This window comes from Ailuropoda melanoleuca, chromosome 14 (assembly GCF_002007445.2).
Source record: "Ailuropoda melanoleuca isolate Jingjing chromosome 14, ASM200744v2, whole genome shotgun sequence".
NCBI classification, from domain to species: domain Eukaryota; kingdom Metazoa; phylum Chordata; class Mammalia; order Carnivora; family Ursidae; genus Ailuropoda; species Ailuropoda melanoleuca.
In genome coordinates this window covers 60,324,705-60,342,832 of record NC_048231.1, presented here as the reverse complement: position 1 = coordinate 60,342,832, position 18,128 = coordinate 60,324,705, and the positions used below count along the sequence as shown (strand labels likewise).

The 18,128-nt window shown below is 44.8% G+C and overlaps 1 protein-coding gene across 1 annotated transcript in view; it reads left to right on the top strand.

Annotated features, from left to right (window-relative positions):
* Positions 1–17,668, top strand: part of ANKRD29 (ankyrin repeat domain 29) — a 66,121-nt gene extending 48,453 nt beyond the window's left edge. Inside the window, exons 7-11 of the mRNA XM_034642195.1 lie at positions 7,517–7,612; positions 8,006–8,092; positions 9,219–9,314; positions 12,094–12,192; positions 17,019–17,668. Coding sequence (XP_034498086.1) covers positions 7,517–7,612; positions 8,006–8,092; positions 9,219–9,314; positions 12,094–12,192; positions 17,019–17,102 — 462 coding nt within the window. The 3' untranslated portion in view covers positions 17,103–17,668. The remainder of the gene's footprint in view (positions 1–7,516; positions 7,613–8,005; positions 8,093–9,218; positions 9,315–12,093; positions 12,193–17,018) is intronic.
* Positions 17,669–18,128: the final 460 nt, after the last annotated feature.

Below are 18,128 nucleotides of genomic sequence, written 5' to 3'. Positions count from 1 at the left end.
AACTGTAAACTCTGAAAAAAAAAAAAAAAAAAGTAAACTCCACATATTTAATTCCCTTCCTAGAAAACAAGCAGGGTTATATGGCAAAAGTGATAATAGTCCCGGCTGACTTTGTCACAAGTTATGAGGAGGTTAAAAAAAAGTATAATTAAACGTTTCCATTAAAATGGCCCATGCATGGTAGACTATGACATCGGCAGGGCATTTGGAAACCAGGGTTGTATTCTGACATCTCAGCTGACGCATGGAGTCCCTGTCAGAAAAGTCTTGAATTTATAAAATAAAGACAAGGATGTTTGCCCGATTTCATTTGTTAATGTTTTTAGAAAGATCTGATTTATGATTTTTGCCCTTGCCATTCTCTGGGGTCCTGACATTTTATGGTGCCCTGTGACGGCATGTTAATGGAGTTGCCCTGAAATGATTCAGCTGACATTTGACCTGAGCTGCGGGGAATCTGACCAGTAGTAGCAATGGCTTTTCCTTGTAACCCTATCATGGGTGAACTAACTGAAAACCTTTCTAGGGCTTTTGTGAGAAGGAATCAGAATCACAAAGCCATAGGCAGACTTCGTAAAGACTAAGATCTTGATTTGAAACGTGAAAAATATTTCCTCCTAGTTTGTCCTGAAGAGGTCAAGAGTCACCGAGATCATTTTACTCTATAGTCAAGCTAAAAACTCATCTTTGGTCCCTTCCATGTGACCACGGCAGGTAGAGTTGATACACGTCAAGCCTTTTTTTTTTTTTAAAGATTTTATTTATTTATTTATTTATTTGACAGAGATAGAGACAGCCAGCGAGAGAGGGAACACAAGCAGGGGGAGTGGGAGAGGAAGAAGCAGGCTCATAGCGGAGGAGCCTGATGTGGGGCTCGATCCCACAATGCTGGGATCACGCCCTGAGCCAAAGGCAGACGCTTAACCGCTGTGCCACCCAGGCGCCCCATGTCAAGCCTTTTTAATCACCAGCTAAGATGGCTATTTGGTCTTTCTATCAACAAAATGCTTTGATATATACTTGTCCCAACACACCTCATCCCCCTTATTAAACAGTACTTTCATAGAGTGGCAAGGGTCTGAGTGTTTACCCAGGGCTGAGACTGGCCTGTCATCACTCATCTCTAACTTGTCCTCTCAGTGTGCTAATCAGGATCTCTTTGAAGCCTGACAGAAAGGTCATCTCATAAAGTGTCTTCATTAGCCTTGGTTTGCACTTGTATGCAGAGATGCTGGCGTAGTGATGGTTCTCCCAGGTTGCAAGCTTGGAGGGGCAAACCCAGTGGTGGGCAATGGGAGAAAGTAGGGCTAACGGATTGCCACAGTGTCCTGAGAGCTTGGGGGTGGAAGCAGACAGCAACAGGGAGGCCCCACTGCTTGCATGCCCTCTGCACATGGTAGGCACTCTGAAAAGGTATATTCACTCCGGAAGATACCCCATCGTTTGAGCAGAGCTCCAGTGAGGCCTGGAAGGCTGAAGACATAGTGATCAGTGACTGCAAACCAGAACACGGCTCAGATGTAGGGCCTGAGCTCATGGCCAGGACACCAGTCCCAGGAAGACTGTAACGGCCAGCTAGGGAGCCACATCCACGTCTCTGGGTGGAGAGTAGCTTGTGAATTATGGGGATATGGATACTTGAGGAAATGAAACATAGTCCATTTTGCTTATTAACTGCATGACCTTGAGCAAGTCATTTATATTCCCTGAATTTCAGGGGTTTCTTTTGGGTTTCTCTTATTATTATTTTAATTCCAGTACAGTTAACATACAGTGTTATATTAGTTTCAGGTATATAATGTAGTGATTCGCAGTCCTATATATTGCTCAGTACTCGTCATGATAAGTATACTCTTAATCCCTTCACCTATATCACTCATCTCCCCCAACCCACTCTGGTAACCATCAGTGTGTTCTCTATAATTAACAGTATGTTTCTTAGCTTGTCTTTCTCTCCTTTTTTATCCTTTGCTCATTTGTTTTGTTTCTTAAATTCCATACATGAATGAAATCATACAGTATTTGTCTTTCTCTGATTGATTGATTGCACTTAACCCTATAGGTCCATCCCTGTTGTTGCGAATGTCAAGATTCCATTGTGTGTGTGTGTGTGTGTGTGTGTGTGTATACAAACACACCACATCTTCTTTATCCATTCTTCTATCGATGAACACTTGAATTACTTCCATGTCTTGGCTATTATAAGTAATGCTGCAATAAACATAGAGGTGCCTATATCTTTTCAAATTAGTGTTTTCATATTCTTTGGGTAAATATTCAGTAGTGGAATTACTGGATTATATAGTAATTCTATTTTCAATTTTTTAAGGAACCTCTATACTGTTTTCCACATTGGCTGCCCCAGTTTGCATTCCCACCAGCAGTGTAAGAGATTTCCTTTTTTTCCACATCCTTACCAATATCTGTTGTTTCTTGTGTTGTTGATTTTAGCCATTCTGACAGGTGTGAGGTGGTATCTCATTGTGGTTTTGATTTTCATTTCCCTGATGATGAGTGATGTTGAGCCTCTTTTCATGTGTCTGTTGGCCATCTGTAGGCCTTCTTTGGAGAAATGTCTGTTCATGTCTTTTGCCCATTTTTTAACTGGATTATTTGTTTTTTGGGTGTTGCATTGTATCAGTTCTTTATATATTTTGAATACTAACTCTTTATTAGATATGTTATTTGCAAATATCTTCTCCCATTTAGTAGGATATCTTTTAGTTTTGTCGATTATTTCCTTTGCTGTGTAGAAGCTATTTATTTTGATTTAGTCCAGTGCTTTTCATCTGTTAAACAAGGATAATTATGGTGCCTTTGCTATTATGATTTCTTTTTCATCTAGGCCTCATTGGAATAGAAACCCATCAGAAATCAGGGTTGCACTCTTTCTCTTATGAGCCATGTAGTCTCTATCATCTCAAAGTTCCCTCTTGCCTTTCGTTCTCTCTTCTTACTCCTTTTTTTTTTTTTATTTTAAGATTTTATTTATTTATTTGACAGAGAGAGAGGCAGCCAGTGAGAGAGGGAACACAAGCAGGGGGAGTGGGAGAGGAAGAAGCAGGCTCCCAGCGGAGCAGGGAGCCCGATGTGGGGCTCAATTCCAGGACTCTGGGATCATGCCCTGAGACGAAGGCAGACGCTTAATGACTGAGCCACCCAGGTGCCCCTTCCTCCTCCTTTTTTTTCTAGCATCCTCTCCCTACTCATCTTGTATATAGTCCCTAAGTTTATAAGTCAGACTACCAAACTCTTGGGATAGCGATGTCATTGTTGCCACTAAGCTCTGCACACCAGGGCACAGTGGACTGGTTGGACTGCCCATCCTTGATCTGAGCACCTGTGGATGGGGAGAATGGGGTCAGGCTGGGCAGTGCAGGCATCTGGTATCATCTTTTACAGATCTATTATCTGGCCTGGAGACACCAGGCAGGGACCCAGTAATGAGAACTGGGCTCCAGGTCAGGGTAGGGCTGGTAGCAAAGTTGTCTTGGTATTGAACCCCCTCTGCTACCAATGAGATTCCTTAGATCTCTTGGGCCTCCAACTTAGAATTATTGGTCCCCAAGACTTTCTGTCTGGCTTGAGCCTATAGATGGAAGTAGCTTAAGTGTGAGGACCAGAAGCAGCAGAAGCAAAAAGCTAGTGCCACTAAATATATTCATTCCCATGGAATAAAATGGTTTTAATGCATTTTCTAAATCATCTTTAGGACCCTAGCTAAAATGATCCAACATTTACTTTCTAATACAAATCATGTCATATGTTCCATCTCATGCTGTGATCTATCTATAAAAATGTATTAGAGGATACTTGAAAACATTATCTCAGCTGGAAGGAGGGGATAACCCAGTCAGAAGGAACTGTGCACGTCACCTGTGTAACCATCTATCAGGTACATGAATCCTCCAACACTCCTGCTGAGTGGTAATCAGCCACTGCTGAACCCCTCCAGGCGTGGGGGTCTCATTACTACTATTGAGTCTTTAACCAGCCCTCACCACCGCCTGTCTTACACTGAGCCAAAGTCTCGCGTAGCTTTTACCCATCAGCCCTCTTTGTGCCACTTGGTATGCAAAATTGGTCTAAATCCTTTTCTGCTTGGTTTGCGCACAAACAGTAAATGACAGCTGTCATAACCCCATGAATATCCTGTTCTTCAAGCTAAGTGTCCTCTTTCCTTTTCTTAAAAAGGTGCCAGAGAGGTCCCAACTGCCTGTGATTTATTTCACTGTAATTTATTTGTTTTAAATATTTTAAAACTATATATTTTTGTCAGGAACTAGTCAAAAACATATGAATTTTTAAATGTTTTTCCAACTCCAGTTCTCTCAAAACTCAACAAAAAGGAGCCAAGTTGACTTAATTTCTATCATTTTCATTGTGAAGTCATCTTTATAATGAAGACTCTGACCATTATAATAGTAGGAAAAAATAAGAGAAACCAGGAACTGAGGTGTACAGAAGAAGGGGAAAACCTCTCTCCACAAGCTAGATCATCAACTAATAAATACTTTGATTTGACAATAATGCTCCAACCCACATTCAACTTCCTGGTTTAACCACAAATCTCATTTTACCAATCATTCCTACCTGTTCAATCAGTTATCTCACAGGAAAACTGGGAAAATCAGAAAAAGCATGTGGAACGTTTAATAAACAAAAGTACAAATTAAGGTGCTTATCGTTTTTCAGGATAAATATGCAGATTCAGTTACTATATTTTCTAAGCCCACCTAGCCAGTCCTGTGCTCAGCACCTTCCTATATGTTTCCATGTGTATCTCTGAGAGGCTAACATTTTTGCAGACGAGAACAGAGGCGCAGGGTGATTTGGCTAAGGTCTCATAACCCGGAGGTGGTGACTTCCTTTTCCACCTACCGTGACTATTGCAATTAAAGTGATAAAAGTTCAGTGTTAGCGTTACTGTTATGAATTGATCCTATTAATATTTGTTCCCAATATACCACCTCTCAACATTTTTCCACATGTTAGTATCAAAATCATTTTACTAACAAGCAAGCCCTTAGAAGGTACATTGAACAAGCCACCAGCTGGCCTCTTCGTGCTCGCTGCCTTTCCTTGCCTGCCCTCTGGTGGACATAGTGACAAAGAACAAGTGAGCCCAGAGCAGGTAAGGAGGATCAAGAGCTTCCAGCACCCCACTCCCCTCTCCTGCCCCCTTCGCCCCGCCCCCATTCCAGCGCACATCCCTTGGGCCGCAGTCCGCTGGATTTCCGACCCTGCCTGAACCAGCCACGCCTGTCCAAGCCCCTGTGACTGTAAATACTCTTCCTTCTACATGGAATGTGCTCCCCCCGCCCCCAGCAAATCCTAGTCCTCCTTTAAAGCCCAGCTCAGATATCACCCCAATTGATCCCCATAACCCCCACACAGTAAGAAGGCCCCTCTCCTGGTTCATCTTGGGCACTTTTTTCCATACTTTATTAAAGCACTGTAATCATCCTGAAATTTCCATGTCTCTTCTCCACTAGACTGGGTTCCATTGAGATCAGAGACCATGTCTTCTTTAGTATTCTGCCAGAGACTTAGAAGATACTTAATAATTGTTGGTTGGTTGAGTGAATGAAGGAATGAATGATTCTAAATTGGGAGAAACAAATTAAATAATGAATGTAGACATGCTTTGTAAAGGAAAGTACAAAGGAAGGTATTATTTCTATTGCTAATAAGAAATCATCTTCAGATTCAAGAATATTCCCAAGAAGCCCTTGTAAAAGCATTAAGGGCTCTAAGTATTTGTCCTTCTTCCATCTTGTTTCATTCAGCACCTCTTCCCCATCTCTCCCAAGACACAGGGGTGCCACTGTCCTCCTACCACCCCTCAGCACCCCCGGATCCTTCTAGGCTCCTGATTTGCCATCCCCCACCACCCCACTCAGGCCTCTTTGTCCTCTGTCCCTTTGCCGGGACAGCAATGGGCGAGAATCCTGTGTCTGCTGTGGCTAGTAGACTGGAGTTGAAATTATATACCACAGCAGAAAATGAAGCTTTATGTTCTCTAACTGAATCATCTTGCTCTTCAGCCCCCATTCCCACTGATGAGTAATTCAGGCTTATCTGACCAAAACACTCCCATGGGGCCATATTACTGTCATTACCTCAGAGCCCAAGTTTAGTGGGTTATGTTTCCTCCACCTTCCTCCTTGCCCTTCCCTCCAAAGTGGCCTAAGTCCTCAGAGGTCAGACTATCACCCTGGCATTAAGGTGGGGTGGGGACACTTATGTCTGGTCCTTGTGCTGGTTTGTCCAGCCTTTCCTGTCTATGAGTATCCTGAACCGGTACCTTGTTGACCTGTCATGGTGAAATCATGACCTTCTCTGGCCTTATCTTCCCAGCCCCAGGCTGACTCCGGGCCACTGTTTACCCAGCACTTCCAATTTCCCACAGGCAGGCCAGGACTCCCGGGTGCACAGATGTCTCGTTGATGAGGACCAGGGGTACTGGGGGATGTCTTTGGCCCATTGTCCCAGACTCCCTCACCCATTTCTATTATCTCTCTCAGGCACCAGCCAGGAGCAGGGCTTCTCTAAGAGGCCTGCAGTTTTCCTGGGTTTCATCCCAAGAACAGGAGAAAATCCTTTTCCATCTGAAATTCACCATAATTTATCTGGGTGCTTACCTAACCCAGATTCAAGCCAGGAGGAAAACATGGACACTCGCGTCTCTGACCTCCAGCTCCCCCACGCCCTCTCTAGAGCTTCCTTCCAGCACTAGAAGGGTTTTCTGTTTTCCTTTCCATCTGGCAGGAACCACCCTCCTATCAAACCCTTCTCCCTCCCTTGGATGTTTCACCTTTTCTTCGCTGGAGCAATACCCTTAAGCTTCATGGTGTAGGACTCACTTAAACAGGCTCTTTAGGGGGAACAATACACAGGAAATATTACCAAAAATGTCGCCCTGCTATAACTCGCTAGTGTGCATCCCCTCCCAGAAGAAACCATATCACATCCTGGGTAAAACTAAAGTCCCTAAAAATGACATGGCTGTGGGGGATTCTAGACACCAGAATAGAAGAGTGGGGAAAATGTCTTTAGTTCTCTGACCCTCACACATCGCCTCCAAGGAAACTGCCCTCCTCCTGCAGGAACGAGGGCCCCCACTAAGCAGGGTGTGTTGTGTGAATCTACCAGTAAAGCAAACAAACTGATGGAATCTGGGGGAAATAAATACATGCTGGCCTCTCCCCCCTGGCTTTGTCAGATTTGGTTCTGCTTTGGTGAGGAACTCAACCGCTTTCCCACTCCGTGTTCCGTGAAGTCCTGCACCACACTGCGGGCTAAAAGATCGTGTCATAAAATGGCTGTATTATAACCCCAAACCCGAGTATTGGCAATCACGCAGGTGTTCCAGGCACTGCCAGATGCCCGTCTGTGTAAACGGGTTAAAATCCTCGTCTTCATGTGGGGGGGGGGCGCTGTTTGTGGGTGCTGCCTTGCTGCTCGGCGGCTGCTGGGTGGCCTGGTGTGAGCAAGCGTGTCCCCTCGCCAGCAGGACGGGACGGCGCCGCTGTGGATCGCGTCGCAGATGGGCCACAGCGAGGTGGTGAGGGTCATGCTGCTGCGCGGAGNGCTGCTCGGCGGCTGCTGGGTGGCCTGGTGTGAGCAAGCGTGTCCCCTCGCCAGCAGGACGGGACGGCGCCGCTGTGGATCGCGTCGCAATGGGGGGGGGTGGGGTGGGGTGGGGGGGGGTAAGTGCGTGCACCGAAGCTCCAAAATTCATCCCGGCCTGGACGTGCGGAGAAAACGCGCCTTTATTTGGTCTGTAATTCCCCCCGGGTTTTCTCCCACCCTCCACCGGCTCTTCAGCAGAAAAAGTAAATGTCCGAGTCAGCTGAAACTTAGCAAGTGCTGCCCAGTCTCCCCAGGGATAAGATGTTTAATCCTCCGAGATCCTGCCCCACCTGTGCTGACTCCTGGATGAACCCGGGAGGATGCGGGAGGTAGGAGCCAGGCGACGGGCTGTCCTCCGGGGTGTCCCTAGCAGTCGCGCGTGCGCCTGGCGCTGCGCCTCCCTCTGGCCCTGGACCGCGATGCAGGTGGGGTCGCAGCCTCCGTGTTATGGGGTCCGGTAATGCTCCTGGGGCTCCTCCTCACCCGGCTTCCCTCGCTGCAGACCCCTGCACCACATCCCCCGTTGGCCTCCACCTAGCAATGCTAATGTCACCGAAGTCTGCCTCGATGGGCCCCACAGCAGGACCTGAGGCCCATAGGAACTAAGGGCAGCTTGGGGAGACCCTGCTGCCTGACGGCACTATTTTTGGTTTTGGTTTGGTTTTTACAGTGTCTGGCCTTTTCCCCTTAGTATTACCCTTGCTTATGTGACCTGCCTCCCTTCTCCAAGTCTGAGCCCAGAAAGGGGTAAAGACACATTCCTGCCTACTTCACTGTCCTCTCTCCCACTCTCTCTCTTCTTCCCACATCTCTGAAACCAGAAAAGAAATACCCTCTAATCTTATTTTCTTCCTGATTCCAGCTAAACCTTCAGACCAGGCTGGGATATTTCCTTTACTAAAGAATTCTGTGAGCTGAATACTCCAAATACAGCAATTGATACGTAAAAGGGGGGGGGCGGAAAGGAATTTGGAAAATCTCTTCCCAGGCCAAAAAGTGATGACAGAGGCTGAATATGAATTCTTGAACTTGTCTTTGCATTTCTTTTTAACAGATTTCAATCCATCCCCTTCCTACTCCCCATCGACCCACCCCAACCCCCACAGACAGATACATGGGGCACACTTGAGCAAGGCTGTGTATAAGACAAAGCAAAAAGAAAGGCACATTCAAAATTTAAAACAGTAAATACAGTTCAGTAATTATTTAAATCATTAAAAATAATTTAACATTAATATCCACTAAGTCACAAACTGCAATGACTCTTTGGTCCATCTATGTCCTAAAATATATTCTTAATATTCCCCTCGCCTCTTGCCCAGTGTTCTAAGGGACTGAAAGCATGTGAATTCCCAAATGGCAGGGTTCTAAGATAATAAGTCACATATTTTGTCTAGCATTCTTTCACGGAGAACTGAATACGCTCTAAAAGGTCCCTAGATTAAGAGACATGGCCCACTCTTACTTTGGTTTACTCCACTCACCTGTTCTGACAAGCATATTCCTGGTTCTCAACTAACATCTAGTTCTTAGCCAACACACACATATGTTAATAGTCAACTTTTCTTTTCCTCTCTGTTAAGGATGGTACAACAGCATTACTCAAAGCAGCCAACAAAGGGTATAACGATGTTATCGAAGAGTTGCTGAAATTCTCACCCACCCTTGGCATTTTGAAGGTAAGACTTAAACAGAAATTTTACAATCTGTAGAAGAGAGGCTAAAAATTCAGAAGCCCATACCTGAGGACTGCAGAAGAAGCTGAGTGTAATTCACATGGTTAGTTGCGTTCTTGAAAGAACTTACCTACAATTTCTTAATGTTGGAGATTCATGGGTACTGGTTGCAATGGGGTGGTAAGAAGAGGGAACCAAAGTCTGTTGCTACTTAGTTTTCCAAGGGGGAAAAAATAGTAGTAATTAAATTGCTAACTTGGAAAGTAAACTGTCTTGATATCTATATCTATATCCATATCTAGATAGATAGATAGATAGATATCAATCGACTAAAATCTTTCACCACTCATGAAACACATGATTTGTGTCCCACGAAACATGGGGACAGGTTCTTATGTTTCTTCCCTTCATTATCTGCAGCAAAGAACCGCACTGTTATCTTAGGTGAAAGAAAATAAGCCTCACATATCCAGACACCTCAAAGAATATGTCATTCTGGAGAGCTGGGTCTGCCAGGAAACAGAACCCCAAAAGCCTCTTTTAAATTTTAACCATTTGAGACTAAGCTATTTCTAAATTACGGTATATACCGGGGGTGGCAATTTTTTTTTTTTTAATAAAGGGCCAGGGAGTAAATATTTTAGGCTTCGTGGGCCATATAGTCTCTGCTGGAACTGTTCAACTCTGCTCCTGTAGCATGAAAGCAGCCACGGTGGGGTGGGGTGGGGGTGGGGGCGGGCAAAGGATGGCTGCATGCCACTAACACTCTATTTATGACATTGTATTTCTGGAATTTCATATTTTCACACAATAGTCTTCTTTTAATTTTTTCAAGTCTTAGTTTGCCAGGACATAGAAAAACAGGCCGCAGGCTAGATTTGGCCCACAGGCTGTAGTTTGCAGACCCCCAGTATACCCTACTGTTTTCTTAAATTGAGGACAGGAAACCTGTTCTAAACTTGGAACATTGGCTTCACACTTTTGGGGATGTGCCCTCAGGCTTTATTGATGTATAAAAAGTCAACCTGTCCTTGAATGATCCCAGAGGCTTTTTGGACAGTCTGTATCTGATCTTAATATATTTAGGCTCTATTCTTGTGATCAGCTGATATAGGACTGCTGTTGTCAGAATGCTGGCCCTTCTCTCTGTCCCAATGAACAACTTCTAACCTTCCATGAGCTTGGAAGCCGGAAAGCTACATTCATTAACATTGTGAAGTAAGAATGAATAGTGGATGAAAGGGGATTCTACGAATAAAAGAAATGAGCTTCAGAAATGGACTTTGTAATATCTAGTCTCGTTTCAAAGAGCTCTTTTTCAGCTTGGTACTTTATTCTCAGCCATGTTACAAAGAGATGAAGTTGTCAAGTTGGTGAAGATTTAGATGGGTGAAATGTTATCAGACAAGTGAGTTGTCATACATGTTATAAAAGCAAACGTGCTGCTTTGGAAAGGAAAATGCTACTTTGCTGGAATTTTTCTATAGGCATTATATTTTATAAAATAAGAAAATAGCATACTATTATTCTAAGTAGCTAATGTGGGAACTAAGCTTGTATTTAGACTTTTTTTTTTTTTAAGATTTTATTTATTTGACAGAGATAGAGACAGCCAGCGAGAGACGGAACACAAGCAGGGGGAGTGGGAGAGGAAGAAGCAGGCTCACTGCAGAGGAGCCTGATGTGGGGCTCGATCCCATAACGCCGGGATCACGCCCTGAGCCGAAGGCAGATGCCCAACCGCTGTGCCACCCAGGCGCCCCATATTTAGACATTTTTGTAGACATATGCACCTCCTGGAACATATGTCATGTGACTGCCCATCATTCTTATATCAGGCTTGTTATAGTCTCTTGCTCTCCCCTCCCAGAATCTGGCTACGTGCTGCACATAGATGCTTCCTTAGTTCAATAAATATTTGCAGTACATTTCCTAAAATGTCAGCAACCCATCCAGCGGGCCCTTCTGTGCTCAAAAATGCTCCACCTCAGGGGCGCCTGGGTGGCTCAGTCGTTAAGCGTCTGCCTTCGGCTCAGGGCGTGATCCCAGAGTCCTGGGATCGAGCCCCACATCAGGCTCCTCCACTGGGAGCCTGCTTCTTCCTCTCCAACTCCCCCTGCCTGTGTTCCCTCTCTCACTGGCTGTCTCTGTCAAATAAATAAATAAATAAAATCTAAAAAAAAAAGAAAAGAGAAAGAAAGAAAGAAACCTCTGGAGAGAAACTGGATTTATTTGGGGGTAAAAAAAATTCATTCTTAAAAAAAAAAAATGCTCCACCTCAGGGCTTAGGGGTTTCCTCACCCCACGTGTTCACGCCTGTAACCCCACAGTGGCGCTCCCACCCACCTGAGGGAGTGGAGTGCAGGTAGCTGGGCTGACAGGTCGGCCCATTGGCTTGCCAGCCATTTCTCCAGCCTGGCTGGAAGCACGGAAACTATATATGTTGTCCTTGAAGAAAAAAACAAAATGTTTGACATAGCATTATTGCTTTTGCGGCAGCAAATTCTAATATATTTAAAACCGACGGACTGATCGTGAAGTCACGTGCACCCCGGGCCAGATTTCTTGTTTCACTTGCAGAAGGGCCTTGGCAGTATTTGTACTGACTGTCTGCCATGGACCTGAGGACACTATTAGATGCCGAGGTGCCTTGGAAAGGGACTGTGAGGGAGAGCAAAGCTCTGACCTGAGTCTCCTCCTTCAGGCTGGTTTATGATGAAAGCCGGGCTCGGTGCTGAAGGCTGTGAGCCCACTCCTGACACACACTGTCGTTTTCTCTTAGAATGGGACATCGGCCCTCCACGCAGCGGTGCTCAGTGGGAATATTAAAACAGTCGCGCTGCTCCTGGAAGCAGGGGCGGACCCAGCCCTGAGAAACAAGGTACCGGCCTTTCCCTCCCTATCTTTTAACTCCTCTGGGCTCCTGTGCAAAAGAGATAAAGGCAGTTTCTACCTAACCCAAGATAACCCGTCACATGCACCCTGGGCCAGATTTGTTTCACCTGTAAAAGGACGTTGGCGGTACGTATACTGAGCGCCTGCTGTGTGCTGTGTCCCTGAGGACTTTATTAGATGCTCACATGCCTTTGAAAGGGATTGTGAGGAAGAGCCAAGCTCCAGCAGGGGTCTCGTCCCTCAGGCTGGCCCCAGCCCCCCTCTTCCTATCTCCGCGTAGTGAGGGCGTGCGAAGCTGTCAGTAGGTAGGAAGGAGCGGTGCATCTAGACCCAGAGAACTGTTCTAAAAACCCTGGCTCTACCATCGGTGGTTGTGAGCTAACAGTGGTGCGGCCTCCCAGGATGGGGCTGGGGGGTAGTAGGCGGGGAGTAGAGTTATGGGCTGCTGTCATCAGAGAGGTGTCCTAAAAACATCAACGTCCTAGTAGTTTACCGCTCTCACACTTCGGATGTGCGTATCTTGACAACTGCTTGAGCTTGCTTTGGAGAGTAGAAGGGAAAGGGGGAAATGTTGTTAACGGGACTTTGCGCCACTCTTCCAAACCAACCTATATTTTTTATAGGCCCAAATCCTTAGTTTACAATTAGGTCAAACGTGGGGTGGAAGATGCCCGGTACCCATTGTTTCCTACTCAGCATGCGCATTGGCAGTCAGGGGTAGAGCCTGGGGAGGAGAGACACGTAGGGGAGGTCTTGAGAGAACACTAAACTGCGAACTTTTAAAGGAGGAAGTGGGAGTAGTGCTTATCGATAAAGGAAGGTATGAAAAGCAATTTTCACTTTATACTTATATCCTATTTGAGCTTTTATAAGTTATCTATTGCTGTGTTAATTTCTTTAATAATGAAGGCAAACACAGAGAACCTTTTTCATGACATTTTGAAAGGGAACCATTAAGAGGTACAATTAGACAACATGCCAAGAGTCTCTTTTATTTTCCTTTTACTTAGCATGTGGAGTTATTATTTCCTTGTTCTTACCATTAGAGTGCTTGAAGACAGCACTTCTGCTTATCTCTTCCTGAGATACTCCCATTTGTTTTCCAACAGCTGGCCTGGCTGTGTGATAAGCCAGCTGAAATCAGACGTATGCTCTTATCTTTAGACCCTGGACACAGACTTCCTGAAGAGATCAATCTTCCTTGCTAAGCCATCCAGTACCACATGGAAACTGAAAAAACATGCAATTCTTTGTTCGTCTGCTGGGATTTCAGCAATAATGGTTACGGGGAATTTCCAGTGACCAAAATGCTAGACTTTGGATTCTCCCTAAAGCTACTTGCGTGTATAGAGATATAGGGAGACTGCTTGTGCTGGAGTTTCATACACCAGAAGCCCTTAGACAGCTGGGAGTCATTGTCAGGGAACCCCACCCCCATCCCACCAGCCACCCCACAGAAGCCAGCCTCTTAGAGGCCGCTCTAGAAGCAAGGGTGTTGGGATTTGGGCAGCCACCCAGGACTCTGGAAGGGGGTGTTCTTCACCTTCATTCATTCAACACATACTGAGTACCTACTAGATACCACGCACAGTGCTGTGTTCTGGGGAGACAATGGTGAAGGGAGTTCCCATGGTCTCTGCCTTCAAAGAGCTCAGAGTGTAGTGAGGAATAAAAAGAATTAAATAAGAAATTGCAATACAGTGACAAGAGCTAGCTATCAGCATGGAAGTAATGAATGCTACTGGAAGCTTCCCAGAGGAAATGGCTTCTAAGCTAATACAGAAGCAATCTTCTGCTCCAGGGGTGGAGTTCTGCTCTGGGACTGCGATGCGGATGCCTCAGGAGAGGGTAACCAATGGCCCCAGTAGCCACTCTCCACACTGTAGCTGTCCCCATGGGTGCCTGCCCTGTGTTCCCAATACTGCCAGCTGAGGGCTCAGAACACAGCTTCTCCCAGGAGCGGTGGGGAAAGAGAGTGTTTTGATGCTGTGGTATCATGAACATGGGCCTGCAGTCCTGCTCCATAATGAATAAGATGGCCTTTGGGGGCTAGCCTGGGGCACTAGCAGTCATAATAGTTCACACAACCTCAGCCACCTGAGAATTTAGTGGGGACCAACCTGGAGAGAGGAGGACTGAGACCAGAATTTCAGAACTGTATGGATGACACATGGAACGCCAATGCGATTGACCAAAACTTGACAACACAGTTTGAGGATATAAAGCCTTTTTCAACGGTAAAGTTTACACACAGGAGCTGTAACAAGCAAGCTTGTAGATAACGTACAGTTTCTTAGATCTCCTCTGCCTCCTGACCATAGAGGATCCTCTGGCTCCCTGCCAACCTGCTCACCAAGGACCAGGAACCCACGTGAAACAGCTCCGTTATTCCTGAATATACTCCGAGACTAGGTGGAGCTTCCGTCTGTCTACCGGGAGCGTTTGTGCGCAGGCCCGGGCTTTAGGCCTATACAGTGTCTGTGCCTACAGGAACTAATAGTAAAATCTGAAGCCTCTAGAGGGGCCTCTGGTCTATAGTAACATAGCATAATATTTTCCTGCCCAATTCCATACAGCATCAGCATCAAGGGTCCTTTGTGGTGGACTGGAGTGAGGCCAGAGGACATGCTGTGCAGAGGATCATATGTGGCAAACATAATTCCCAGTAACTCCGTGCAGAATTCCTGACAAGCAAGGTCCCAGCTAGCAGGTGGGGGGGGGGGGTGTCAAAGAGCAGGACCCAACCTAGAAGGTAGGGACTTCAGGAGTTTCACCTAGGATCAGGGTCCCAGATAAAGCGGGGGTGGGGGGGGTCCAGGTGTGGCTATGGGAGGAAAAAAATATGTGAGACAGGTAACATCTGCATCCAAGCCCTCTCCCCTATTCTGGGTGCCTTTCTACCCTTTAACTGCCTCCCCTGAAATCCCAAGAACATCCCATGATTCATCTATAAGAACAGTTCTCAAAGTATAGTCCGTGGACCCCTGAGAGTCTGCAAGACCCTTTCAAGAAGTCTAAGAAATCAAATCAATACACTTAATAATACAAAGATGTTATGGGCCCTTTTCACTGTGCTGACATTTGCTCTAACGGTGTAAAAGCAATGGCGGGGGAAACTATTGGCACCTTACACGTCAAAGCAAGTGTATAAACTGTACCAGCAAATGATTATACAAAACTTCGTGAGTTCTTTTACAGATTTTGTAAATTATTTTACACAAATACCAGATTTACTTAAGAACATCTTTGATGAAGCAGTAAACAATTTCAATTTTATTAAATCTGGACCCTTGTCATACATCTTTTTAATATTCTACATAAGGAAATGGGAAGTATGCATCAGGCACTTCCGCCGTGTACTGAGGTGCAAGGGTTTTCCCGGGGAAAAGCACTCACGCCATTGCTTGAATTGCAAATTGAGCCAGTTGCTTTTGCACCGAGCGCCATTTTTACTTCAAAGAACAACAGGTATCCACCGCATGAGCCAGACAGCTTCTTAATACTTGCAGGCTTTTCTGTCGAATCAGGGCTAATAGTAATGAAGGTGAGCTTTTGAGATTGTATGACCCCCTGTGTCAGCGTTTAAAAGATCTGCATAACTCATTGAGCTCCTATTTTCCACATGGCCAGTGTGTGATGTTACAAATCATACATGGGGGAAAATTCTACCTATAGATGGATCGATCTATGGATTTTTAATGTAAAAAGCTCATCGATATGGTTTCAGACTGCACACTGCAGTACCTTTAAGAAACTATCCCTTGTTCAGTACGGGTACAGCATCAAAGGAGGGAATCCACAGTGAGCTGAAAAGGCTGTTAAAATGCTTCTCCCTTTTCCAACTACCTATCTGTGCAAAGCTGAATTTTCTTCCTGTGTTTTAACCGAAACAACTGTTATCACAACAAATTGGATACAGAAGCAGATAAGAAAATCCAAATGTCTTTGATTAAGTTACACATTCAAGAAATAGGCAAATCTATTAAGCAATGCTACTCATGTCACTAGCTTTTTTGTTTTTGAAAATTTGGTTGTTTTTCCTAAGTGTTATTTATGTTACCCTGCAATGCATTTACGATTTTTAATGAATTAAGGTATTTTTAAATGTTCTCCTTTTCATTTCTAAGAAGTTAAAAAGCAAAATCTCATTGGAATCCTCAATAATGTTTAAGAGTGTAAAAAGGTCCTGAGACCAAAAAGTGTGAGAACCACTCCCCCATAACATCTATTGCACGGGGTAAGGACCCACTCATGAAATAAATGCACAAAGAATGTGTTGCAGCGGCATGACAAGAAGAGAGGACAGTCAGTGAAACCCTAGGATCGGGGAAAGTGGTGGCCACCGAAGCTGCTGTTGACCAGGATTCTCTTATTCTCTGAATGCCTCCTGTTTTCTCATCAACAGATACCTGTCCTGAGTCTCAAGTCCCTAGCAGACATACTGCCCCATACTAATTAAATGTAAAGTATCAAATTTAACATTACCAGCATTTATTGAGCACCTACTAGATGCACCAGGCAGTGTGCTGGAAATGAGGATATGATGATTAATCATACGTGGACGCTGGCCTCCAGGAGATCACAATGTACTAGGGATACGGCTTAGAGAGAAAAATAACTAATGATGAGATAAGAAAATAACAGATGATATTTACATGATTAAAGGAGATCTTTAAGGGATCAAAACAAGAGTGAGTCCGGTGAGGTTTTTCATCAGCAGAGGAACAAGTTTGGGTGAGGGGCCCCTCTTTGGAGTCCCTAAAATCATCCCAACTGTGGGAACTCACTAATGCCTGCCTTATCTTCTTTCAGGCCAATGAACTTCCAGCAGAACTAACCAAAAATGAACGTATACTGCGTCTCCTCCGAAGTAAAGAAGGACCCAGGAAGAGCTAACTTAGTTCCATATTCGAGTGAAAGATAGAAACCCTAATCACATTGTCCAAAAAGAAATTGCTTTTCAAATAGTGTTGGAAATTCCTTTAAGAAAGGAATTGCCCAGAATGCCCACCCTGGGTCCCTGACCAAGGAGAGCTGGGCTCTGTGCCCTGAGTCAAGAACAGAAAGGCTCAGGGACCCCTTGCCCTCACTTACATGGGCTTCTCATGCTGGCCTACAACCCCCCACTACTGTGGGGCCTGGCAAATTCGTGGAGTCCACAGAAACTCATATGAAACCACACTAAGTTGGGTCTCTCAGTTAAACTCTAAGAGTTATACCCTGGAAGAGGTTCAAGCAAGATGACGAAAGCCTTGAAAAGACTGAAAGTCTGATCTTCAGTGAATCAGAATGCTTCTGCTTTTGCATTGAATGTACGTGTGCTAAGACATATAGCTCCCTCATATTTTACACATACGTGTATGTCATTCCAGTGTAAAATGTTCTCTTCTACTCAAAGATCGTAACCGCGTTGATTCTGAAGCAATGATGTGTAAATTTACATTAAAGAGCCACTTCTGACATTCCACCATGTGATTTTTCAAGATGGACTGTTGAACCGTGAGAAAGACAAACTTTATTTGCGAGGCGATCCTCATCTTATTCCTAACACGTAAAGAATCATTTTTATCTAGAATCAATATTGTAGGTACGGTAGGATGCGAGTGGCAAATTTGGAAACTCAGAAAATTACAGACCACGGGAAATTTAGGCTTGTCTCTTTGAACTTTTATTTTGGTTCTATTGTTGGGAATCTGCTTCCCATGCCGTAACTAAGTAGACTTAATATGCTGTGCAGTCCTGTTGCTTGACACGATGACCTTGAGGTCCTTGGATAAAATGTGACATATGCAAGTACGATATGTCGCTATTTTATTGCAGGAGTATAAGTAATAAAAGACTGTTATTAGTATTTAATAAGTGTTCATCTATGCATGTTCTTGAGCTGATTGAGGCCAAGAAAGAAACCTGAGTTTTATTGAA